The sequence below is a fragment of the Dryobates pubescens genome, unplaced genomic scaffold (genome assembly GCF_014839835.1).
Source record: "Dryobates pubescens isolate bDryPub1 unplaced genomic scaffold, bDryPub1.pri scaffold_109_arrow_ctg1, whole genome shotgun sequence".
NCBI classification, from domain to species: Eukaryota; Metazoa; Chordata; class Aves; order Piciformes; family Picidae; genus Dryobates; species Dryobates pubescens.
Window position 1 is genome coordinate 7,496 of NW_026530700.1, and position 23,769 is coordinate 31,264.

The 23,769-nt window shown below is 67.9% G+C and overlaps 1 protein-coding gene across 1 annotated transcript in view; it reads left to right on the forward strand.

Moving 5' to 3' along the window:
• Window positions 1-1,400: 1,400 nt before the first annotated feature.
• LOC128899651 (electroneutral sodium bicarbonate exchanger 1-like) overlaps window positions 1,401-23,769 on the forward strand; it is a gene marked incomplete at its 3' end in the record, with an annotated part of 36,985 nt that continues 14,616 nt past the window's right edge. The window contains exons 1-5 of the mRNA XM_054179316.1: window positions 1,401-1,453; window positions 19,987-20,068; window positions 21,968-22,102; window positions 22,961-23,096; window positions 23,305-23,465. Coding sequence (XP_054035291.1) covers window positions 1,409-1,453; window positions 19,987-20,068; window positions 21,968-22,102; window positions 22,961-23,096; window positions 23,305-23,465 — 559 coding nt within the window. The remainder of the gene's footprint in view (window positions 1,454-19,986; window positions 20,069-21,967; window positions 22,103-22,960; window positions 23,097-23,304; window positions 23,466-23,769) is intronic.

The following is a 23,769-nucleotide window of genomic DNA, read 5'->3' on the forward strand; positions in this document are numbered from 1 at the left end:
GCTGGAGGGGGTCTGGGGGTGGTGCTGGAGAGGGCCTGGGGGAGATGCTGGAGAGGGGTCTGGGGGTGATGCTGGAGGGGTCTGGTGGTGATGCTGGAGGAAGTCTGGGGGTGGTGCTGGAGAGGGTCTGGGGCTGATGCTGGAGGGGGTCTGGGGTGAGGCTGGAGGGGGTCTGGGGGAGATGCTGGAAGGGATCTGGGGGTGATGCTGGAAGGGATCTGGGGGTGATGCTGGAGAGGGGTCTGGGGGTGATGCTGGAGGGGTCTGGGGGTGATGCTGGAGAGGGGTCTGGGGGTGATGCTGGAGGGGATCTGGGGATGATGCTGGAGGGGGACTGGAGGTGAAGATGGAGGGGGTCTGGGGTGATGCTGGAGGGGGTCTGGGGGTGATGCTGGAGAGGGGTCTGGGGGAGATGCTGGAGAGAGGTCTGGGGGTGATGCTGGAAGGGATCTGGGGGTGATGCTGGAGGGGATCTGGGGGTGATGCTGGAGGGGGTCTGGGGGTGATGCTGGAGGGGATCTGGGGATGATGCTGGAGGGGGTCTGGGGGTGATGCTGGAGGGGGTCTGGGGGTGATGCTGGAGGGGATCTGGGGATGATGCTGGAGGGGGTCTGGGGGTGATGCTGGAGGGGATCTGGGGGTGATGCTGGAGAGGGGTCTGGGGGTGATGCTGGAGGGGATCTGGGGATGATGCTGGAGGGGGACTGGGGGTGAAGATGGAGGGGGTCTGGGGTGATGCTGGAGGGGGTCTGGGGGTGATGCTGGAGAGAGGTCTGGGGGTGATGCTGGAGAGGGGTCTGGGGGAGATGCTGGAGAGAGGTCTGGGGGTGATGCTGGAAGGGATCTGGGGGTGATGCTGGAGGGGGTCTGGGAGTGATGCTGGAGTGGGGTCTGGGGGAGATGCTGGAGAGAGGTCTGGGGGTGATGCTGGAGGGGGTCTGGGGGTGATGCTGGAGAGGGGTCTGGGGGTGATGCTGGAGTGGGGTCTGGGGGTGATGCTGGCTGCGATCTGGGGAGGATACTGGAGGGGATCCGGGTGGGGGCATCAAGGTGATCCTGGGGGGGGGGTCGATGCTGGGGGGGGGGTCGATGCTGGGGGGCTGATGCTGGAGGGGCCTGGGGCGGGAGGATGATGATGGAAGGAGCCGGAGGGCAGGACGCTGGCGAGGTGCCGGGGTCCGGCGGCTGCTGCCCAAGCAGGGCCGGACGCCGCCCCCAGCCCCAGCGGAGTCCCCCGGCCCTGCCTCCGCCCTCTGCCCGCCGCCCCCCCTCCCCCCCGGGCCCGGGGCGGGGTTTGGCGATGCCGGTGCCGGTGTGAGCGGCGCCGGGGCTGCAGGCGGCTGCGGCCCCCCCCCTGGCTCAGCCCCGGGGGGGGTCCCCGATCCCCCCCCCCTCCCCCGGCCCAGCCATGCCCGCCGGCAGCAACGAGCCCGATGGGATCCTCAGCTACCAGGTGGGGGGCGGCGGCAGGCGGCGCGGGGTGCCCGGTGCCGGGCGGGGGCTGCGCCGCCGACGCCGCCGGAGGATGCTCGGTGCCTGCTCACTGCGGCATTCCCGAGGGCGGGCGGCGGAGGCTCAGAGCCTCCGCAGCGGGGGGCAGCGGGGGCTGAAGGGCTCCTCCCGGGCGAGGGGCGGAAGGGGATTTGAGGGGGGGGTGGGGGTCTGTAAAATGGGGGGCGCCGGGGATGTGCAAGGGGGTACCGGGCCGCGGAAGGGGGCGCAAGGAGAGAGGGGTGGGAGGGCAAAGGGAGGGGCGAGGGGTGCCCAAGGTGGGTGCAGGAGGAGTGCCGAGGCACCACCTGCATGAGATCTGGTGTGGGGGGGGGCTCCCTGCTGGCGTCCCCACCCTTGTCCTCTGCGTCTGGACGTGACCCCAGGGGACTGCAGGCCCTGTGCAGGTGGGGCAAGAGCTGCTGTCCCCCCCCCGAGCCCCTCTGCCACCCAGTCCCCGGGGGGGGGTGGTGTGTGTGTCAGCTCTGGGCTGCAGGGGTCCCCCTGTTTCCTGCCCACCCCCCCCTGCTGCACCCATGGGACCTGGCTCGGTGGCAGATGAGAGGTGGGGAATGAATTAACCTGGCCAGAAATCACAGCCCCTGGGAAAGGGGGGGGGGGGGGGGGGGGGAGGGGGAAGGAATTTGCCTCTGGCCCAGCAAGGGGCAGCAGTTGTGTCCCAGTGGTGCTGAGCTGTGGACCCAAGACCCTCCCCCACAGCCCCACTCTGGGGCTCTGCAGCATCTGGGTCCAGTCCCTTGTCCTAACCCTAATCCTGGCCCAGGAGCCAGAGGAGTCCTGGCTGGGCAGCGGTTCCTGACGGCAAAGGAGGGCGCTGCAGGGAGGGTGGCTTTGTCTGGGCTGGGTGGAGATGCAGGGGAAGGGTCTCCTGCCCCACCAGCAGCCCCCCCAGGCCACTCATCCCATAATAGCAGCAGGCTCAGTGCTGTTAGCTGCCCTGTGGGTGAGATCAATGCCAGGAATGGTCTCCGTGGTGAGCAGTCTGTGGGGTGGGAGGAGGGGGCCAGGAGGAGAGCTCTGGGGGCTCATGCCATGATTTCAGCCTCCCCCCTGGCACCAGGAGGGCTCAGGGCCGGGCCTCAGCCTCTCTGCTCTGTGCTTTGCCCCTTCCTCAGTCCCACCAAAGCTTCCCCCAGGGGAAGATTTCCTTTCTGAGGCAGGGGAGCTGGGGCAGGACAGCCCACAGTGCTCCTTGCTGCTGCTGGCACAGGACACCACAAGCTGGGCAAGTTCTCTGGGGGGGGTGGTGGTGGGGAGGGGATGGAGCTGGAGGCACGGAGGGACTCGCTGCAGCCACCCCCAGGTGGCCTCCCCCCGGGTCCTGACTGCATTCCAAGCACTGCCTGCTGCCAGGCACCCAAGGGAGGCAGCCTGGGAGCAGCCAGGCAGAGGCTCTGCACCGGGGGAGCAGTGGAGTGGCAGAGCTCTGCCTGCACTGCGAGCCACAAGTGAGCCCTGCAGGGCCCCAGCTCCCCCTGCCCAGCCCAGCTCCCCCTGCCCAGCTCCCCCTGCCCAGCTCCCCCTGCCCAGCCCAGCTCCCCCTGCCCAGCTCCCCCTGCCCAGCCCATCTCCCCCAGCCCAGCTCCCCCTGCCCAGCCCAGCTCCCCCTGCCCAGCTCCCCCTGCCCAGCCCAGCTCCCCCTGCCCAGCCCAGCTCCCCCAGCCCAGCTCCCCCTGCCCAGCTCCCCCTGCCCAGCCCAGCTCCCCCTGCCCAGCTCCCCCTGCCCAGCTCCCCCTGCCCAGCCCAGCTCCCCCTGCCCAGCTCCCCCTGCCCAGCTCCCCCTGCCCAGCTCCCCCTGCCCAGCCCAGCTCCCCCTGCCCATCTCCCCCAGCCCAGCTCCCCCTGCCCAGCCCAGCTCCCCCAGCCCAGCTCCCCCTGCCCAGCCCAGCTCCCCCTGCCCAGCTCCCCCTGCCCAGCTCCCCCTGCCCAGCCCAGCTCCCCCAGCCCAGCTCCCCCTGCCCAGCCCAGCTCCCCCTGCCCAGCTCCCCCAGCCCAGCCCAGCTCCCCCTGCCCAGCTCCCCCTGCCCAGCTCCCCCAGCCCAGCTCCCCCTGCCCAGCCCAGCTCCCCCAGCCCAGCTCCCCCTCCCCAGCTCCCCCTGCCCAGCTCCCCCTCCCCTCCCCAGCTCCCCCTGCCCAGCCCATCTCCCCCAGCCCAGCTCCCCCTGCCCAGCTCCCCCAGCCCAGCTCCCCCTGCCCAGCCCAGCTCCCCCTCCCCAGCCCAGCTCCCCCCGCCCAGCCCAGCTCCCCCTGCCCAGCCCAGCTCCCCCTCCCCAGCTCCCCCTCCCCAGCTCCCCCTCCCCAGCCGTGCCCAGGCAGCAGGCAGCAGTGGGGGCAGGGCAAGGTGGGAGGGTGGAGCTCGGCCTGGGGGGGGCAGAGAATGGGTTGGGGTGGAAGGGAACTCCAAGGCTCAGCCAGTTCCAGCCCCCTGCCAGGGGCAGGGACTCTCCTGCTCGACCAGGCTGATCCAGGCTCCATCCAGGCTGGCTCTGAGCACCATTGCTGCTCCTCTGCTGGCCAGCAGGGCCTGGGGGACAGTTTGGCCTTGGTGATCCCTGAGGGCTTCTCCACCCTGAGTGGTTCTGTGGCCTTTGCCACACTGCTGCTGAGCTGCTGGCACCTGAGAGCCCTGCTCCATCCCTAAGCCTAAGCCTAACCCTGAGAGCCCTGCTCCATCCTTAACCCTAACCATGACCCTAAGCCTAACCCTAAAACTAACCCTGAGAGCCCTGCTCCATCCCTAACCCTAAGCCTAACCCTAAGAGCCCTGCTCTGTCCCTAGCCCTACCCCTAAGCATAAGCCTAACCCTGAGAGCCTTGTTCCATCCCTCAGCCTAAGTCTCAGAGCCCTGCTCTATCCCTAACCCTAAGTCTAAGCCTAACACTAACTCTAAGCCTAATGCTAACCCTGAGAGCCCTGCTCCATCCTTAACCCTGAGCCTAAACCTAAGCCTAAACCTAACCCTAACCCTGAGAGCCTTGCTCCATCCCTAACCCTAACCCTGAGAGCCCTGCCCCATCCCTAAGCCTAACCCTAAGCCTAACCCTAACCCTAAGCCTAAACCTAAGCCTACCCCTAAGAGCCTTGTTCCATCCCTAAGCCTAACCCTAACGCTGAGAGCCCTGCTCTATCCCTAAGCCTAAGCCTAACCCTAACTCTAAGCCTAATGCGAACCCTGAGAGCCCTGCTCCATCCTTAACCCTGACCCTAAGCCTAACCCTAAACCTAACCCTAACCCTGAGAGCCCTGCCCCATCCCTAAGCCTAGCCCTGAGAGCCCTGCCCCATCCCTAACCCTAACCCTGAGAGCCCTGCTCTATCCCTAAGCCTAAGCCTAGCCCTAACTCTAAGCCTAACGCTAACCCTGAGAGCCCTGCTCCACCCCTAACCCTAACCCTAACCCTAAGCCTAACCCTAACCCTGAGAGCCTTGCTCCATCCCTAACCCTAACCCTGAGAGCCCTGCCCCATCCCTAAGCCTAGCCCTGAGAGCCCTGCCCCATCCCTAACCCTAGCCCTGAGAGCCCTGCCCCATCCCTAACCTTAACCCTGAGAGCCCTGCCCCATCCCTAACCCTAACCCTGAGAGCCCTGCCCCATCCCTAACCCTAACCCTGAGAGCCCTGCCCCATCCCTAACCCTAGCCCTGAGAGCCCTGCCCCATCCCTAAGCCTAGCCCTGAGAGCCCTGCCCCATCCCTAACCTTAACCCTGAGAGCCCTGCCCCATCCCTAACCTTAACCCTGAGAGCCCTGCCCCATCCCTAACCCTAACCCTAAGCCTAAGCCCAACCTTAACCCTGAGAGCCCTGCCCCATCCCTAACCTTAACCCTGAGAGCCCTGCCCCATCCCTAACCCTAACCCTAAGCCTAAGCCCAACCTTAACCCTGAGAGCCCTGCTCCATCCCTAACCCTAACCCTAAGCCTAAGCCCAACCTTAACCCTGAGAGCCCTGCCCCATCCCTAACCCTAACCCTGAGAGCCCTGCCCCATCCCTAACCTTAACCCTGAGAGCCCTGCCCCATCCCTAAGCCTAGCCCTGAGAGCCCTGCTCCATCCCTAAGCCTAGCCGTGAGAGCCCTGCCCCATCCCTAACCTTAACCCTGAGAGCCCTGCCCCATCCCTAAGCCTAGCCCTGAGAGCCCTGCTCCATCCCTAACCCTAACCCTGAGAGCCCTGCCCCATCCCTAACCTTAACCCTGAGAGCCCTGCCCCATCCCTAACCCTAACCCTGAGAGCCCTGCCCCATCCCTAAGCCTAGCCGTGAGAGCCCTGCCCCATCCCTAACCCTAGCCCTGAGAGCCCTGCTCCATCCCTAACCCTAACCCTAAGCCTAAGCCCAACCTTAACCCTGAGAGCCCTGCCCCATCCCTAACCCTAACCCTGAGAGCCCTGCCCCATCCCTAACCTTAACCCTGAGAGCCCTGCCCCATCCCTAACCCTAACCCTGAGAGCCCTGCCCCATCCCTAAGCCTAGCCCTGAGAGCCCTGCTCCGTCCCTAAGCCTAGCCCTGAGAGCCCTGCCCCATCCCTAACCCTAACCCTGAGAGCCCTGCTCCATCCCTAAGCCTAACCCTAAGCCTAAGCCTAACCCTAACCCTGAGAGCCCTGCTCCATCCCTAACCCTAACCCTAAGCCTAAGCCTAACCCTAACCCTGAGAGCCCTGCCCCATCCCTAAGCCTAACCCTAACCCTGAGAGCCCTGCTCCATCCCTAACCCTAACCCTGAGAGCCCTGCCCCATCCCTAAGCCTAGCCCTGAGAGCCCTGCTCCGTCCCTAAGCCTAGCCCTGAGAGCCCTGCCCCATCCCTAACCCTAACCCTGAGAGCCCTGCCCCATCCCTAAGCCTAAGCCGTGAGAGCCCTGCTCCATCCCTAACCCTAACCCTGAGAGCCCTGCTCCATCCCTAAGCCTAACCCTAAGCCTAAGCCTAACCCTAACCCTGAGAGCCCTGCCCCATCCCTAAGCCTAACCCTGAGAGCCCTGCCCCATCCCTAACCCTAACCCTGAGAGCCCTGCCCCATCCCTAAGCCTAACCCTGAGAGCCCTGCCCCATCCCTAAGCCTAACCCTGAGAGCCCTGCTCCGTCCCTAACCCTAACCCTGAGAGCCCTGCCCCATCCCTAAGCCTAACCCTGAGAGCCCTGCCCCATCCCTAAGCCTAACCCTGAGAGCCCTGCCCCATCCCTAAGCCTAACCCTGAGAGCCCTGCCCCATCCCTAAGCCTAACCCTGAGAGCCCTGCCCCATCCCTAACCCTAACCCTGAGAGCCCTGCCCCATCCCTAAGCCTAACCCTGAGAGCCCTGCCCCATCCCTAACCCTAACCCTGAGAGCCCTGCCCCATCCCTAAGCCTAACCCTGAGAGCCCTGCCCCATCCCTAAGCCTAGCCCTGAGAGCCCTGCTCCATCCCTAACCCTAACCCTGAGAGCCCTGCCCCATCCCTAACCTTAACCCTGAGAGCCCTGCCCCATCCCTAAGCCTAGCCCTGAGAGCCCTGCTCCATCCCTAACCCTAACCCTGAGAGCCCTGCTCCATCCCTAACCCTAACCCTGAGAGCCCTGCCCCATCCCTAACCTTAACCCTGAGAGCCCTGCTCCATCCCTAACCCTAACCCTGAGAGCCCTGCCCCATCCCTAACCCTAACCCTGAGAGCCCTGCTCCATCCCTAACCTTAACCCTGAGAGCCCTGCCCCATCCCTAAGCCTAGCCCTAAGCCTAAGCCCAGCCCACAGGTCCACAGCCCTGCAGCTCCTCCAGCGAACGACCTCCCTGAGCGCTTCGGAGCTGCCCAGCCAGGGCCGGGAGAGGTTTCCTCTCCGTGCAGGGTTTGCTGCGGCCCCCAGGGGATGCTCCGGGGCCGGGGGGGGATGCTGCCCACTCCTCCCTCTCCCTCCTGCTTGGCCCCTGGAGCTGTCACGCTGGTACCAAAGCCAGAGGGCGATGAGCTCGGCTCAAGGGGGAAGGCTTTCTCCTGCTCGGCCCTGGGTGTCCCCTCCCCTGGCTGTGTTGTTTCACACCCAGCGTCGCCTTCCAGGGCAGTTGACCTCTGTGCCGAGCCGCAGCAGCAGCGGCAGGGGGGAGGAGGAGGAGGAGGAGGTTCGTTAAAGCCAATGAGTTCGCAGCATGGAAAGGATGAATTAGCTCCGGGCTCAGAGGGGAGAGCAGGGCTGCAGCAGGGGAGGAGTGAAAAGGCAACAGAGAGCAGGGCTGCAGCAGGGGAGGAGTGAAAAGGCAACAGAGAGCAGGGCAGGGGCGGCCAAGGGCTTCCTGAGGCACCAGAGGGATGGAGGCCAAAGCCTCACAGCCTCAAGGTCATGGAGCTCAACCACAGCCAAACATCTCCCTGGGCACAGCTGCTGCAGCATGGCACAGAGCCCCAGATGGCATCAGGTGGGCTGGGACCCCCCCCAGGGGCATCCTGCCCGAGCCCCAGATGGCATCAGGTGGGCTGGGACCCCCCCCAGGGGTACCCTGCCCGAGCCCCAGATGGCATCAGGTGGGCTGGGACCCCCCAGGGGCATCCTGCCCGAGCCCCAGATGGCATCAGGTGGGCTGGGACCCCCCCCAGGGGCATCCTGCCTGAGCCCCAGATGGCATCAGGTGGGCTGGGACCCCCCCCAGGGGCATCCTGCCTGAGCCCCAGATAGCATCAGGTGGGCTGGGACCCCCCAAGGGCATCCTGCCCAAGCCCCAGATGGCATCAGGTGGGCTGGGACCCCCCAAGGGCATCCTGCCTGAGCCCCAGATGGCATCAGGTGGGCTGGGACCCCCCCCAAGGGCATCTTGCCCGAGCCCCAGATGGCATCAGGTGGGCTGGGACCCCCCAAGGGCATCCTGCCCAAGCCCCAGATGGCATCAGGTGGGCTGGGACCCCCCAAGGGCATCCTGCCTGAGCCCCAGATGGCATCAGGTGGGCTGGGACCCCCCCCAAGGGCATCTTGCCCGAGCCCCAGATGGCATCAGGTGGGCTGGGACCCCCCAGGGGCATCCTGCCCGAGCCCCAGATCACAGTCTCACAGTCTCACAGTATAACCAAGGTTGGAAGAGACCCCAAGGATCATCAAGTCCAACCTGTCCCAACAGACCTCAGGACTAGACCATGGCACCAAGTGCCACATCCAATCTCCCCTTGAACACCTCCAGGGCTGGGGACTCCACCACCTCCCTGGGCAGCACATCCCAAGGGCCAACGACTCGCTCAGTGAAGAACTTTCTCCTCACCTCGAGTCTAAACCTCCCCTGGCACAGCTTGAGACTGTGTCCTCTTGTTCTGGTGCTGGTTGCCTGGGAGAAGAGCCCAACCCCTTCCTGGCCACAACCACCTTTCAGGTAGTTGTAGAGAGCAATGAGGTCTCCCCTGAGCCTCCTCTGCTCCAGGCTAAGCAACCCCAGCTCCCTCAGCCTCTCCTCACAGGGCTGTGCTCAAGGCCTCTCCCCAGCCTTGTTGCCCTTCTCTGGACACCTTCAAGTGTCTCAATGTCCTTCCTAAACTGAGGGGCCCAGAACTGGACACAGGACTCAAGGTGTGGCCTAACCAATGCAGAGTCCAGGGCACAATGATCTCCCTGCTCCTGCTGGCCACACCATTCCTAATACAGGCCAGGATGCCATTGACCCTCTTGGCCACCTGGGCACACTGCTGGCTCATGTTTAGGCAGCTGTCAATCAGCACCCCCAGGTCCCTCTCTGTTTGGCAGCTCTCAGCCACTCTGACCCCAGCCTGTAGCTCTGCCTGGGGTTGCCGTGGCCAAAGTGCAGCCCCTGGCACTTGGACTTGTTGAATGCCATCCTGTTGGCCTCTGCCCATCTGCCCAGTCGGTCAAGGTCCCTCTGCAGAGCCCTTCTACCCTCTAACTGACCAACATCTGCTCCCAGCTTGGTGTCAGCTGCAAACTTGCTGATGGCTGACTCAATGCCCTCATCCAGATCATCAATGAAGATGTTAAAGAGGATGGGGCCCAGCACTGATCCCTGGGGCACACCACTGGTGCCTGGCTGCCAGCTGGCTGTGGCACCATTCACCACCACTCTCTGGGCTCAGCCTCCAGCCAGTTCCTAACCCAGCTCAGAGAGCTGCTGTCCAAGCCACGAGCTGACAGCTTAGCCAGCAGTTTACTGTGGGGGACGGTGTCCAAGGCCTTGCTGAAGTCCAGGCAGACCACATCCACAGCCTGCCCCACATCCACCAGGCAGTGCCCTGGGCATGGAAGGAGCTCAGGTTGGAGAGGCAGGCCCTGCCCTTCCTAAATCCCTGCTGGCTGGGCCTGAGCCCTTGGCCCTCCTTCAGGTGCAGTTATTGCTGCCAGCATAATCTGCTCCATCACTTTCCCTGGCACTGAGCTCAGGCTCCAGGCCTGGAGCTTCCAGGTTCCTCCATCCAACCCTTCTTGTGGATGGGGACCACCTTGGCCAGTTTCAGTCCCCTGGGACCTCTCCAGTGAGCCAGGACTGGAGGACAATGATGGAGAGCAGCTTGGCAGCTCCTCTGCCAGCTCCCTCAGCACCCTGGGATGGATCCCATCCGGCCCCATGGACTTGTGAGTGTCCAAGTGGCTCAGCAGGTCCCCAACTAATTCCTCATGGATTTCTGGGGCATCACACTGCTCCCTGACCCTATTGCCCAGCTCAGGAGGCCACTCGTCCTGGACTCCTGCCTTAAACATTGAGGCAAAGAAGGCGTTCAGGACCTCAGCCTTTTCCTCATCTTCGGCATCAGGTGGTCAGGGACCCCCCAAGGGCATCCTGCCCGAGCCCCAGATGGCATCAGGTGGGCTGGGACCCCCCAGGGGCACCCTGCCTGAGCCCCAGATGGCATCAGGCGGGCTGGGACCCCCCAAGGGCATCCTGCCCGAGCCCCAGATGGCATCAGGTGGGCTGGGACCCCCCAAGGGCATCCTGCTCGAGCCCCAGATGGCATCAGGCGGGCTGGGACCCCCCAAGGGCATCCTGCCTGAGCCCCCTGCAGGCAGCAGGGACAGCTGCAGGCAGAGGCTGCCCAGGGCCACAGCCAGGCTGACCTTGGATGTCCCCAGGGGTGGAGGCTGCAGCACAGCCCTGGGCAGCCTGTGCCAGGCTCCCACTCTGCAGAGCTGCTCCTGATGCCCAACCTAAGGCCAGGCTGCTGCAGTGCCAAACCACTGCCCCTGGGCCTGTCCCCACAGCCCCTTCTGAGCAGTCCCTCCCCAGCCTCCTGCAGCTCCTGAACTGCAGCTCCAAGCTCTCCCTGCAGCCTTCTCCTCTCCAGGCTGCACAGCCCCAACCCTCCCAGCCTGCCCCCACAGCAGAGGCTCTGCAGCCTCTCAGCATCTCCATGGCCTCCTCTGGAGCCTCCCCAGCAGCTCCAGCTCCTCCTGCTGTTGAGGGCCCCACAGCTGCCCCCAGCCCTGCAGGGGAGGTCTCCCCAGGGCAGAGCAAGGGGCAGGATCCTCTCTCCAGCTCTGGCCACACTGCTTTGGCTGCAGCCCAGGCTGCCCTTGGCCTCCTGTGCTGCCAGTGCCCAGTGCTGGCTCCTGCCCAGCTGCTCCCCACCCCCAGCACCCCAAGGCCTTCCCTGCAGGGCTGCTCTGGACCTCAGCACCCCCAGCCTGAATGGATGCCGAGGGCTGGCCTGGCCTGGCTGCAGGATCCTGCACTTGGCCTTACTGCCCCCCAGGAGGATCTCCTCAGCCACCCCTGCAGCCTGCCCAGGTGCCCCTGGATGGTTCCCATCCTATCCTTCAGCCTTCTCAGCTTGGTGTCCCCTGCAGGCTTGCTGAGGGTGCCTCAGCCTCTGTCTCACTGAGCAGCTCTGGTCCCACACAGCCCCCTGGGGGGACCCTGCTGGTCCCCAGGCTCCATCTGGACGCTGAGCTGTTGAGCTTTGGAAGCTGCCATCCAACCCATTCCCCATCCAACCCATTCCCCATCCAACCCATTCCCCATCCCCTGGGCACTCCACCATCAGATCCACATCTCTGCAGCTCAGGGGGAAGGATGCTGTGGGGACTGTGTCCAAGGCAGATGACATCTGGGGGTCTTCCCCTGTCCACTGGTGCAGGAAGCCCCCGGGCAGGCCAGGCAGGACTCGCCCTTGGTGGAGCCAGGCTGGCTGCCCCCAGGCACGTCCCTGCCCCCAGGCACCTCCCTGCCCTCCCCCTGTGGCAGGGCAGCCTTCAGGAGGAGTCTGTTCCATGACCTCCCCAGGCACAGAGCTGAGGCTGAGCATTTCCAGGCTCCCTTCCCTGCCCCTGTCCAAAATGGGCCTCACAGAGTCAGAGCTCTAAGGGTCAAGTTCAGCTCAGCACCCAACCCCACCCAGCCTGGGGCTGGGCCATGGCCCTCAGGACCACATCTGCAGAGCTTCTCAGGCCCCCCCAGGCATGGAGCCTCCACCACTTCCCCCCTGGGCAGCCTGCCCCAGGGCTCAGCAACCCGGACAGGGATGGCATTTCCCCCTGCTCCTTTGGTGTGGACATCCTTCAGCCCTCCCAACCTCTGCACTCAGCTTGGTGTCCCCTGCAGGCTGCAGGCTGCCTCAGCCTGGCTCTCACTGAGCAGCTCTGCTCCCACACAGCCCCCGGGGGGGACCCTGCTGCTCCCCAGGCTCCATCCGGACGCTGAGCTGTGGAGCACTGCTGGGGGCCCCGGGGCTGGAGGAGGAGCTGCAGAGAGCAGGGAAGGGAAGGGCAGAGCAGGGCAGGGCAGGGCAGGGCAGGGCAGAGCAGGGCAGGGCAGGGCAGGGCAGAGCAGGGCAGGGCAGGGCAGAGCAGGGCAGGGCAGGGCAGGGCAGGGCAGGGCAGGGCAGAGCAGGGCAGGGCAGGGCAGGGCAGAGCAGAGCAGAGCAGGGCAGGGCAGGGCAGAGCAGGGCAGGGCAGAGCAGGGCAGGGCAGGGCAGGGCAGGGCAGAGCAGGGCAGGGCAGGGCAGAGCAGGGCAGAGCAGGGCAGGGCAGGGCAGGGCAGAGCAGGGCAGGGCAGGGCAGAGCAGGGCAGGGCAGAGCAGGGCAGAGCAGAGCAGGGCAGAGCAGGGCAGGGCAGAGCAGGGCAGAGCAGGGCAGGGCAGGGCAGAGCAGGGCAGAGCAGGGCAGGGCAGGGCAGAGCAGGGCAGGGCAGGGCAGAGCAGAGCAGAGCAGGGCAGGGCAGGGCAGGGCAGAGCAGGGCAGGGCAGGGCAGAGCAGGGCAGGGCAGAGCAGGGCAGAGCAGAGCAGGGCAGAGCAGGGCAGGGCAGAGCAGAGCAGGGCAGGGCAGGGCAGGGCAGAGCAGAGCAGGGCAGGGCAGGGCAGGGCAGAGCAGGGCAGGGCAGGGCAGGGCAGAGCAGGGCAGGGCAGAGCAGGGCAGGGCAGGGCAGAGCAGGGCAGGGCAGGGCAGGGCAGGGCAGGGCAGAGCAGGGCAGGGCAGGGCAGGGCAGAGCAGGGCAGGGCAGGGCAGGGCAGGGCAGGGCAGAGCAGGGCAGGGCAGGGCAGGGCAGGGCAGAGCAGGGCAGGGCAGGGCAGGGCAGGGCAGAGCAGGGCAGGGCAGGGCAGGGCAGGGCAGGGCAGAGCAGGGCAGGGCAGGGCAGGGCAGGGCAGGGCAGGGCAGAGCAGGGCAGGGCAGGGCAGGGCAGGGCAGGGCAGAGCAGGGCAGGGCAGGGCAGGGCAGGGCAGAGCAGGGCAGGGCAGGGCAGGGCAGAGCAGGGCAGGGCAGGGCAGGGCAGGGCAGAGCAGGGCAGGGCAGAGCAGGGCAGGGCAGGGCAGGGCAGGGCAGGGCAGGGCAGAGCAGGGCAGGGCAGGGCAGGGCAGGGCAGGGCAGGGCAGAGCAGGGCAGGGCAGGGCAGGGCAGAGCAGAGCAGAGCAGAGCAGGGCAGGGCAGGGCAGGGCAGGGCAGAGCAGAGCAGGGCTGGGCAGAGCAGGGCAGGGCAGAGCAGGGCAGGGCAGGGCAGGGCAGGGCAGGGCAGGGCAGGGCAGGGCAGAGCAGGGCAGGGCAGGGCAGGGCAGGGCAGAGCAGAGCAGGGCAGGGCAGGGCAGGGCAGAGCAGGGCAGGGCAGGGCAGGGCAGGGCAGGGCAGGGCAGGGCAGAGCAGAGCAGGGCAGGGCAGGGCAGGGCAGGGCAGGGCAGGGCAGAGCAGGGCAGGGCAGGGCAGGGCAGGGCAGAGCAGAGCAGGGCAGGGCAGGGCAGGGCAGAGCAGGGCAGGGCAGGGCAGGGCAGGGCAGGGCAGGGCAGAGCAGAGCAGGGCAGGGCAGGGCAGGGCAGGGCAGGGCAGGGCAGAGCAGAGCAGGGCAGGGCAGGGCAGGGCAGAGCAGGGCAGGGCAGGGCAGGGCAGGGCAGGGCAGGGCAGGGCAGGGCAGAGCAGAGCAGGGCAGGGCAGGGCAGAGCAGGGCAGGGCAGGGCAGGGCAGGGCAGAGCAGAGCAGGGCAGGGCAGGGCAGGGCAGAGCAGGGCAGGGCAGGGCAGGGCAGGGCAGAGCAGGGCAGGGCAGGGCAGGGCAGGGCAGGGCAGAGCAGAGCAGAGCAGGGCAGGGCAGGGCAGGGCAGAGCAGGGCAGGGCAGGGCAGGGCAGGGCAGGGCAGGGCAGAGCAGGGCAGGGCAGGGCAGGGCAGGGCAGGGCAGAGCAGGGCAGAGCAGAGCAGGGCAGGGCAGGGCAGGGCAGGGCAGGGCAGGGCTCTGTGTGGGTGCTGGGGCTGTGTGTGGGTGCTGGGGGCTGTGTGTGGGTGCTGGGGGCTCTGTGTGGGGGCTGGGGGTCTGTGTGGGTGCTGGGGGCTCTGTGTGGGTGCTGGGGGCCCTGTGGGTGCTGGGGGTCTGTGTGTGGGTGCTGGGGGTCTGTGTGGGTGCTGGGGGTCTGTGTGTGGGTGCTGGGGCTCTGTGTGGGTGCTGGGGGTCTGTGTGTGGGTGCTGGGGCTCTGTGTGGGTGCTGGGGGCTCTGTGTGGGTGCTGGGGGTCTGTGGGTGCTGGGGGCTCTGTGTGGGTGCTGGGGCTCAGTGTGGGTGCTGGGGGCTCTATGTGGGTGCTGGGGGCTGTGTGTGGGTGCTGGGGGCTGTGTGTGGGTGCTGGGGGTCTGTGGGTGCTGGGGGTCTGTGTGGGTGCTGGGGGCCCTGAGGGTGCTGGGGGCTCTGTGTGGGTGCTGGGGGCTCTATGTGGGTGCTGGGGGCTGTGTGTGGGTGCTGGGGGCTGTGTGTGGGTGCTGGGGGTCTGTGGGTGCTGGGGGCTCTGTGTGGGTGCTGGGGGTCTGTGTGGGTGCTGGGGGCTGTGTGTGGGTGCTGGGGGTCTGTGTGTGGGTGCTGGGGCTCTGTGTGGGTGCTGGGGCTGTGTGTGGGTGCTGGGGGTCTGTGGGTGCTGGGGGCTGTGTGTGGGTGCTGGGGGCTCTGTGTGGGTGCTGGGGCTGTGTGTGGGGGCTGGGGGCTCTGTGTGGGTGCTGGGGGCTCTGTGTGTGGGGGCTGGGGGCTGTGTGTGGGTGCTGGGGGTCTGTGGGTGCTGGGGGCTCTGTGTGGGTGCTGGGGGTCCGTGTGGGGGCTGGGGGCTCTGTGTGGGTGCTGGGGGTCTGTGTGTGGGGGCTGGGGGCTGTGTGTGGGTGCTGGGGGTCTGTGGGTGCTGGGGGCTCTGTGTGGGGGCTGGGGGTCTGTGTGTGGGTGCTGGGGGCTCTGTGTGGGTGCTGGGGGCTCTGTGTGGGTGCTGGGGGTCTGTGGGTGCTGGGGGCTCTGTGTGGGTGCTGGGGGTCTGTGGGTGCTGGGGGCTCTGTGTGGGTGCTGGGGGTCTGTGTGTGGGTGCTGGGGGTCTGTGGGTGCTGGGGGCTCTGTGTGGGGGCTGGGGGTCTGTGTGTGGGTGCTGGGGGCTCTGTGTGGGTGCTGGGGGCTGTGTGTGGGTGCTGGGGCTGTGTGTGGGTGCTGGGGGCTGTGTGTGGGTGCTGGGGGCTCTGTGTGGGTGCTGGGGGTCTGTGGGTGCTGGGGGTCTGTGTGGGTGCTGGGGGTCTGTGGGTGCTGGGGGTCTGTGTGGGGGCTGGGGGTCTGTGTGGGTGCTGGGGGCACTGTGTGGGTGCTGGGGCTCTGTGTGGGTGCTGGGGGCTCTGTGTGGGTGCTGGGGGCTGTGTGTGGGTGCTGGGGGCCCTGAGGGTGCTGGGGCTCTGTGTGGGTGCTGGGGGCTCTGTGTGGGTGCTGGGGGCTGTGTGTGGGTGCTGGGGCTCTGTGTGGGTGCTGGGGGTCTGTGTGGGTGCTGGGGGCTGTGTGTGGGTGCTGGGGGCTCTGTGTGGGTGCTGGGGGTCTGTGGGTGCTGGGGGTCTGTGTGGGTGCTGGGGGCCCTGAGGGTGCTGGGGGCTGTGTGGGTGTTGGGTGTCTGTGTGGGTGCTGGGGCTCTGTGTGGGGGCTGGGGGTCTGTGGGTGCTGGGGGCTCTGTGTGGGTGCTGGGGGCTGTGTGTGGGTGCTGGGGGTCTGTGTGGGTGCTGGGGGCCCTGAGGGTGCTGGGGGCTCTGTGTGGGTGCTGGGGGCTCTGTGTGGGTGCTGGGGGTCTGTGTGGGTGCTGGGGGCCCTGTGTGGGTGCTGGGAGCTCTGTGTGGGTGCTGGGACCCTGTGTGGGTGCTGGGGGCTGTGTGTGGGTGCTGGGGCTCTGTGTGGGTGCTGGGGGCCCTGAGGGTGCTGGGGGCTCTGTGTGGGTGCTGGGGGCTCTGTTTGGGTGCTGGGGGCCCTGAGGGTGCTGGGGGCTCTGTGTGGGTGCTGGGGCTGTGTGTGGGTGCTGGGGGTCTGTGTGGGTGCTGGGGGCTCTGTGTGGGTGCTGGGGCTCTGTGTGGGTGCTGGGGGCTCTGTGTGGGTGCTGGGGCTCTGTGTGGGTGCTGGGGGCTCTGTGTGGGTGCTGGGGGTCTGTGTGGGTGCTGGGGGCTCTGTGTGTGGGGGCTGGGGGCTCTGTATGGGTGCTGGGGGTCTGTGTGGGGGCTGGGGGTCTGTGTGTGGGGCCTGGGGGCTCTGTGTGGGGGCTGGGGGCTCTCTGTGGGGGCTGGGGGCTCTGTGTGGGTGCTGGGGGCCCTGTGGGTGCTGGGGGCCCTGTGGGTGCTGGGGGCTCTGTGTGGGTGCTGGGGGCCCTGTGGGGGCTGTGTGTGGGTGCTGGGGGCTCTGTGTGGGTGCTGGGGGTCTGTCTGGGTGCTGGGGGTCTGTGTGGGTGCTGGGGGTCTGTGTGTGGGGCCTGGGGGCTCTGTGTGGGGGCTGGGGGCTCTGTGTGGGTGCTGGGGGTCTGTGTGGGTGCTGGGGGCTCTCTGTGGGGGCTGGGGGCCCTGTGGGTGCTGGGGGCTCTGTGTGGGTGCTGGGGGCTGTGTGTGGGTGCTGGGGGTCTGTGTGGGTGCTGGGGGCTCTGTGTGGGTGCTGGGGGTCCGTGTGGGTGCTGGGGGCTCTGTGGGTGCTGGGGGTCCGTGTGGGGCCTGGGGGCCCTGTCCTGTGCCCAAGCTGCCATGGAGTGAGGCCGGCAGGGACCTCCCTGCAGGGGAAGCTGCTGAGCTCTGCACTGCAGATGGCTTTGGGGCTTCCTTTGTTCCCCAACTACCTCCTTGGTTGTTTCATTCATCCCCTGCCTGCAGAGGGGAAGCAGAGGGAGGAAGCAGAGGGGAAGCAGAGGGAGGAAGCAGAGGGGAAGCACAGGGAGGAAGTAGAGGGGAAGCAGAAGGGAAGCACAGGGAGGAAGCGGAAGGGAAGCACAGGAAAGAAGCAGAGGGGAAGCATGGGGAGGAAGCAGAACCCAGCCCCAGCCCTGCCCCAGCCCTGCCCCAGCTCTGCCCCAGCCCTGCCCCAGCCCTACCCCAGCTCTGCCCCAGCTCTGCCCCAGCCCTGCCCCCAAGCTCTGCCCCAGCCCTGCCCCAGCCCAGCCCCAGCTCTGCCCCAGCCCTGCCCCAGCCCTGCTCCAGCTCTGCCCCAGCTCTGCCCCAGCCCTGCCCCAGCTCTGCCCCAGCCCTGCCCCAGCTCTGCCCCAGCTCTGCCCCAGCCCTGCCCCAGCTCTGCCCCAGCTCTGCCCCAGCCCTGCCCCAGCTCTGCCCCAGCCCTGCCCCAGCCCTGCTCCAGCTCTGCCCCAGCCCTGCCCCAGCCCTGCCCCAGCTCTGCCCCAGCTCTGCCCCAGCCCTGCCCCAGCTCTGCCCCAGCTCTGCCCCAGCCCTGCTCCAGCCCTGCCCCAGCTCTGCCCCCAGCCCTGCCCCCAGCCCCCTGGCCCCCAGCCCTGCCCCAGCCCTGCCCCAGCCCTGCCCCAGCTCTGCCCCAGCCCTGCCCCAGCTCTGCCCCAGCTCTGTCCCAGCCCTGCCCCAGCCCTGCCCCAGCCCTGCCCCAGCTCTGCCCCAGCCCTGCCCCAGCCCTGCCCCAGCTCTGCCCCAGCCCTGCTCCAGCCCTGCCCCAGCTCTGCCCCAGCCCTACCCCAGCCCTGCCCCAGCCCTGCCCCAGCCCTGCCCCAGCCCTGCCCCCAGCCCCCAGCCCCCAGCCCCCCAGCCCTGCCCCAGCCCTGCCCCAGCCCTGCCCCAGCCCCCCAGCCCCCAGCCCTGCCCTTGTGTTGGTTGCTGTCTGTGCAGCTGGGGGAGCAGAGCCTGAGCTGAGCTCTGCCCTGCTGCAGCACTTCAGAAGCTCAAGCAGCTAAAGTGGGGGTCGGGGGGGAGGACCCCCGGGGGTGCCAGGTGGCTTTGCTCAGGCTGGGGCTGGGGGGGGGGAGATGTGGTTGGGTTTTTCCTCCTGGGAGGGCAGCAAAGCTCTCTGCCCCCTCCTGAGCTCCTCCTGTGACCAGAGCCGGCAGGGGGCTCGGGGGGCTCGGGGGAGGGGGAGTCTGCTCTCCCCCCTGGCTCCTGCAGCACCCAAGGGCAGCCCCAACCCCTCCGGGGCCAAGCAGCCATGGGGCACACAGCAGCCATGGGGCACACAGCAGCCATGGGGCAGGGACTGAAAGCCAGGGGAGGGGCTGGGGGGAGGGGGAGGCAGAACCCTCCACTCACACAGGGTAGGAGGTGGGACCCCCCCAGAGGACTCAGCCAGCTCCAAGCCTCCCAGGCCTCCCCTCCCCTGGGGGCCAGGGCTCAGTGCTGGCTGCAAGGTTGGTCTGGAGCACAGCCCTGGGAGGAGAGTCCCCTCCCCCTCTCCCTCCTCCCCTCCCCCTCCCCCTCCCCCCCTCCCCCTCCCCTCCCCCTCCCTCCCCTCCCCCTCCCCTCCTCTCCTCTCCTCTCCTCTCCTCTCCTCTCCTCTCCTCTCCTCTCCTCTCCTCTCCTCTCCCCCTCCTCTCCCCCTCCTCTCCTCTCCTCTCCTCTCCTCTCCTCTCCTCTCCTCTCCTCTCCTCTCCTCTCCTCTCCTCTCCTCTCCTCTCCTCTCCTCTCCTCTCCTCTCCTCTCCTCTCCTCTCCTCTCCTCTCCTCTCCTCTCCCCTCCTCTCCTCTCCTCTCCTCTCCTCTCCTCTCCTCTCCTCTCCTCTCCTCTCCTCTCCTCTCCTCTCCTCTCCTCTCCTCTCCTCTCCTCTCCTCTCCTCTCCCCTCCTCTCCCCTCCCCCTCCCCCTCCCCTCTCCCCTCCAACAGCAGCACTGTGGCACCTCCTGCCCTGCCTGGGGCCTGGCAGCTCCAAGGCCAAGCCCCCCCCGAGCCCTGGCCCTGGGGAGGGGCATCCCTGCAGCCCCCTCCTGGGCACCCTCTGAGCAATTCCTTCTCCCCTGGGCACTCCCCCACCAGCTCCACCTCTCTGCAGCTCGGGCAGGAGGATGCTGTGGGGACACTGCAGAAGTCCAGGGAGAGGACATCTGGAGGTCTCTCCTTGCCCAGGGGGCTTTGAAACACCTCCAGGATGTTTCACCTACTCTCCTTCTCCCCCTCCCCTCTCCACCTCCCCTCTCCACCTCCCCTCTCCCCTCCCCCTCTCCCTCTCCTCTCCCCCTCTCCCTCTTCTCCCTCTCCCCCTCCCCCTCTTCTCCCTCTCCCCCTCCCCTCTCCCCCTCCCCTCTCCCCTCCCTCTCCCCCTCTCCCTCTCCTCTCCCCCTCTCCCTCTTCTCCCTCTCCCCCTCCCCCTCTTCTCCCTCTCCCCCTCCCCTCTCCCCCTCCCCTCTCCCCTCCCCCTCTCCCTCTCCTCTCCCCCTCTCCCTCTTCTCCCTCTCCCCCTCCCTCTCCCCCTCCCCTTTTCCCTCCCTATCTCTCCCCTCTCCCTCTCCTCTCCCTCCCCCCTCCCCTCTGTCTCTCTCTGCCCCCTCTCCCCTCCCTCTCCCTCTCCCCCTCCCTCTCCCCCTCCCCTTTTCCCTCCCTATCTCTCCCCTCTCCCTCTCCTCTCCCTCCCCCCTCCCCTCTGTCTCTCTCTGCCCCCTCTCCCCTCCCTCTCCCTCTCCCCCCTCTCCCTCTCCCTCTCCCTCTCCCCTGTCCCTCTCCCCATTCCTCTCCCCTCCCCTCTGCCTTCCCTCTCTCTCTCTCCCCCATCCCTCTCCCCCTCCCCTCTTCCCTCCCTATCTCTCCCTTCTCCCTCTCCTCTCCCTCTCCTCTCCCTCTCTCCCCTCTCCCTCTCCTCTCCCTCTCTCTCTCCCCTCTCCCTCTGCCCTCCCCCTCCCTCTCTCAGCAGAGGCAGGATGAGGAGGCTGTCATCGACCAGGGGAGGACAAGCAACGTTGTCAACATTCACTATGAGAAGGAGGAGCTGGAAGGTGAGGCCCTGGTGCCCCTACCCCACCCCTTGGCCCTCTCCCATCCTGGGCAGGGTTGCTGTAAGAGCAGCTCCCTGCTCGGAGCAGTCCCCGGGGGGGAGCAGGGGAGGGACAAGAGAGCTGCTGGCAGGGCCCAGCCCAGCAGGAGACCTCCATGGGTGAGGCAGGAGCTCCTGGGGAGACTCCAAGGGAGGGAGGAAACAAATGGAACCTCTCCCTCTCCCTCACTGCTCAAGGATGCCAGGCCCTGAAGGCCTGAGGAAGGGGAAGGGTCTCCCTTGGTCGAGGGAGGTTGGGTGAGAGATGACCTGGACAAGCTGGAGCCACCTCCCAGAGCCATGGGGGAGCAGCCACTGAGTGCTGAGGGCTTGGGGAGAGGGCTTGGGGAGAGGGCTTGAGGAGAGGGGTGAGAGGGTCTGGGGAGAGGGGTGAGAGGGTCTGGGGAGAGGGGTGACAGGGTTTAGGGAGAGGGGTGAGAGGGTCTGGGGAGAGGGGTGAGAGGGTCTGGGGAGAGGGGTGAGAGGGCTCGAGGAGAGGGGTGAGAGGGGTTGGGGAGAGGGGTGAGAGGGGTTGGGGAGAGGGGTGAGAGGGTCTGGGGAGAGGGGTGAGAGGGCTCGAGGAGAGGGGTGAGAGGGCTCGAGGAGAGGGGTGAGAGGGCTTGGGGAGAGGGGTGAGAGGGTTTAGGGAGAGGGGTGAGAGGGCTTGAGGAGAGGGGTGAGAGGGCTTGGGGAGAGGGGTGAGAGGGCTTGAGGAGAGGGGTGAGAGGGTTTAGGGAGGGGTGAGAGGGTTTGGGGAGAGCACAGCCCTGTGAGGAGAGGCTGAGGGAGCTGGGGTTGCTTAGCCTGGAGCAGAGGAGGCTCAGGGGAGACCTTCTTGCTCTCTGCAACTCCCTGCAGGGAGGTTGGAGCCAGCTGGGGGTTGGGCTCTTCTGCCAGGCCCCCAGCCCCAGAACAAGAGGACACAGCCTCAAGCTGTGCCAGGGGAGGTTTGGGCTGGAGGTGAGGAGAAAGTTCTTCCCAGAGAGAGTTGTTGGCCCTTGGGCTGCGCTGCCCAGGGGGTGGTGGAGTCCCCATCCCTGGGGGTGTTCAGGAGGGGCTTGGAGGTGGCACTTGGAGCCATGGTCTGGGCACGAGGGCTGCGGTGCCAGCTTGGACTGGGTGAGCTTTGAGGCCTCTTCCAACCTTGGTGGCACTGTGAGACTCTGCTGATGCCCCCAGAGCGGGAGGGGAGGCTGAGAGCCTCCCAGGCTCTGTGCTGCCAGCCAGGGAGAGCTGCGCAGGGAGAGGAACCTCAGGGACTTCATCCTGGCTCCAAGTGTAGGATCCTGGACCTGGGCAGGAGCAAACCCCTGCAGCAGCACAGGGGAGAGGGAACCTGCTGGGGAGCAGCTGCAGGCAGCAGGAGCTGGCGGGGCTGGGGCACAGGGAGGTGCCCAGCAACCTGCCCTGGGGGCCAAGAAGGCCCCAAGGGGGTCCTGGGGGGCAGCCAGAGGAGTGTGGCCAGCAGGGCAAGGGAGGTGCTGCTGCCCCAGGGAGGCCACAGCTGGAGGAGGCCTGGGGCCAGCTCTGGGCTCCCCAGCTGCAGAGGGCCAGGGAAGGGCTGGGGAGAGGCCAGGGGGGGCTGGGAGGATGCTGAGGGGACCTGGAGCAGCTCAGGCTGAGAGCCCTGGGGCTGAGAGCCTGCAGCAGAGCAGCCCCAGAGGGGGTTTCAGGATGCTTTGGGGTGACCTGGAGCTGCTCCCTGGCTGCAGAGTTGGAGTCAAAGACTCTCGGAGCAAAGGGAGGAGGTCCGGGGCGGGGGGGGAGGGAACAAGCCAGGACCTCCCCCCGGGGTTCAGCCACCTCAGCTCCCGCCGGGGCGGGGGGCCGGGGGGGATGCCGCAGGCGCTGCTCCTTGCAGGGCACCGGACGCTGTACGTGGGGGTGAGGATGCCCCTGGTGAGGCAGAGCCACCGGCACCACCGAGCCCACCGCCAGCGGCACCGCGGCAGGGCTCGGGAGAAGGAGCCGGAGCCGGCGGAGCAGGGCTGCGCCTGTGAGTGCCAGCGACCCCCCCGGGGCCCTGCGGCTCCCAGCCAGCACCCCCCGGGGCGGGGAGAGGGGAGGGGGGTCCTCGGAGGGCTGCTTAGCGAGGACCCTCCCCCCCCCAGCTCCCTCAGTTTCTCCTCACAGCCCTGTGTCCCAGCCCCCTCCCCAGCCCTGTGTCCCAGCCCCCTCCCCAGCCCTGTGTCCCCAGACCTCTCCCCAGCCCTGAGCCCCCAGCCCCCTCCCCAGCCTTCTGCTCCAGCCCCCTCCTCAACCCTGTGTCCCAGCCCCCTCCCCAGCCCTGTGTCCCCAGACCTCTCCCCAGCCCTGTGTCCCAGCCCCCTCCCCAGCCTTCTGCTCCAGCCCCCTCCCCAGCCCTGTGCCCCAGCCCCCTCCCCAGCCTTCTGCCCCAGCCCCCTCCCCAGCCTTCTGCTCCAGCCCTCTCCCCAGCCCTGAGCTCCAGACCCCTCCTCAACCCTGTGTCCCAGCCCCCTCCCCAGCCCTGTGCTCTAGGCCTCTCCCCAGCCCTGAGCTCCCAGACCCCTCCCCAGCCCTGAGCTCCAGCCCCCTCCCCAGCCCTGTGCCCCAGCCCCCTCCCCAGCCCTGTGTCCCAGCCCCCTCCCCAGCCCTGTGCTCCAGCCCCCTCCCCAGCCCTGAGCTCCAGCCCCCTCCTCAACCCTGTGTCCCAGCCCCCTCCCCAGCCCTGTGCCCCAGCCCCCTCCCCAGCCCTGTGCTCTAGGCCTCTCCCCAGCCCTGTGTCCCAGCCCTGTTTCCCAGCCCCCTCCCCAGCCTTCTGCCCCAGCCCCCTCCCCAGCCTTCTGCCCCAGCCCCCTCCCCAGCCCCGTGCTCACTCGCCCCCCGCCCCCAGACACCCCCTCCCAGCGGGTGCAGTTCCTCCTGGGCACCGAGGAGGACGAGCAGCACGTCCCCCACGAGCTGTTCACGGAGCTGGACGAGATCTGTGTGAAGGAGGGGGAGGGTGCCGAGTGGAAGGAGACAGCCAGGTGAGCTGCTGCCGCCTGCCCGCCCCCGGCGCCCCCCCCCGGCTCCGCTCTGCGCTCTCTGCCTGCTCAGCTCCCGCGGCTGCGGCTGCCGCTGCCGGCAGCTTCGCCCCCGGCCGCCCCCCGCCCCCCCGGCTCGGCCAGGGGGCTGGCAGGGGGCTGGCAGGGCCGGGGCCGCCGCTGCTCTGCTGATGCTCCGCGGGGCCTGCAGGTGGCTCAAGTTCGAGGAGGACGTGGAGGAGGGCGGCGAGCGCTGGAGCAAGCCCTACGTGGCCACCCTGGCCCTGCACAGCCTCTTCGAGCTGCGCAGCTGCATCCTCAAGGGCGCGGTGCTGCTGGACGTCTGTGCCGGCAGCACCCAGGAGATCGCAGGTACCGCGGGGCGCCACGGCCCCCCCGGCGGGCCTGGGGCTCGGCCCTGCCCCCCCTGCAGCCCAGCCTGCGCCCCCCTGCAGCAGCTCCTGCGCCGGGGCTCCTGCGGCCGCTGCAGCTCTGCCTCCGGAGCTGGGATCCTGCCCGCGGCTGGGAGCAGCGGGGCGGGGGGGAGCCCAAAGCGGGAGGGGTGCCGAGAGCCCTCAGGCTGTGCTGCCTCCCGGGGAGACCTGGGCAGGCTGAGAGCTGGGCGAGAGGAAGCTCCTGGGCTTCGGGGAGGCCAAGGGCAGGGCTCTGTGCCTGG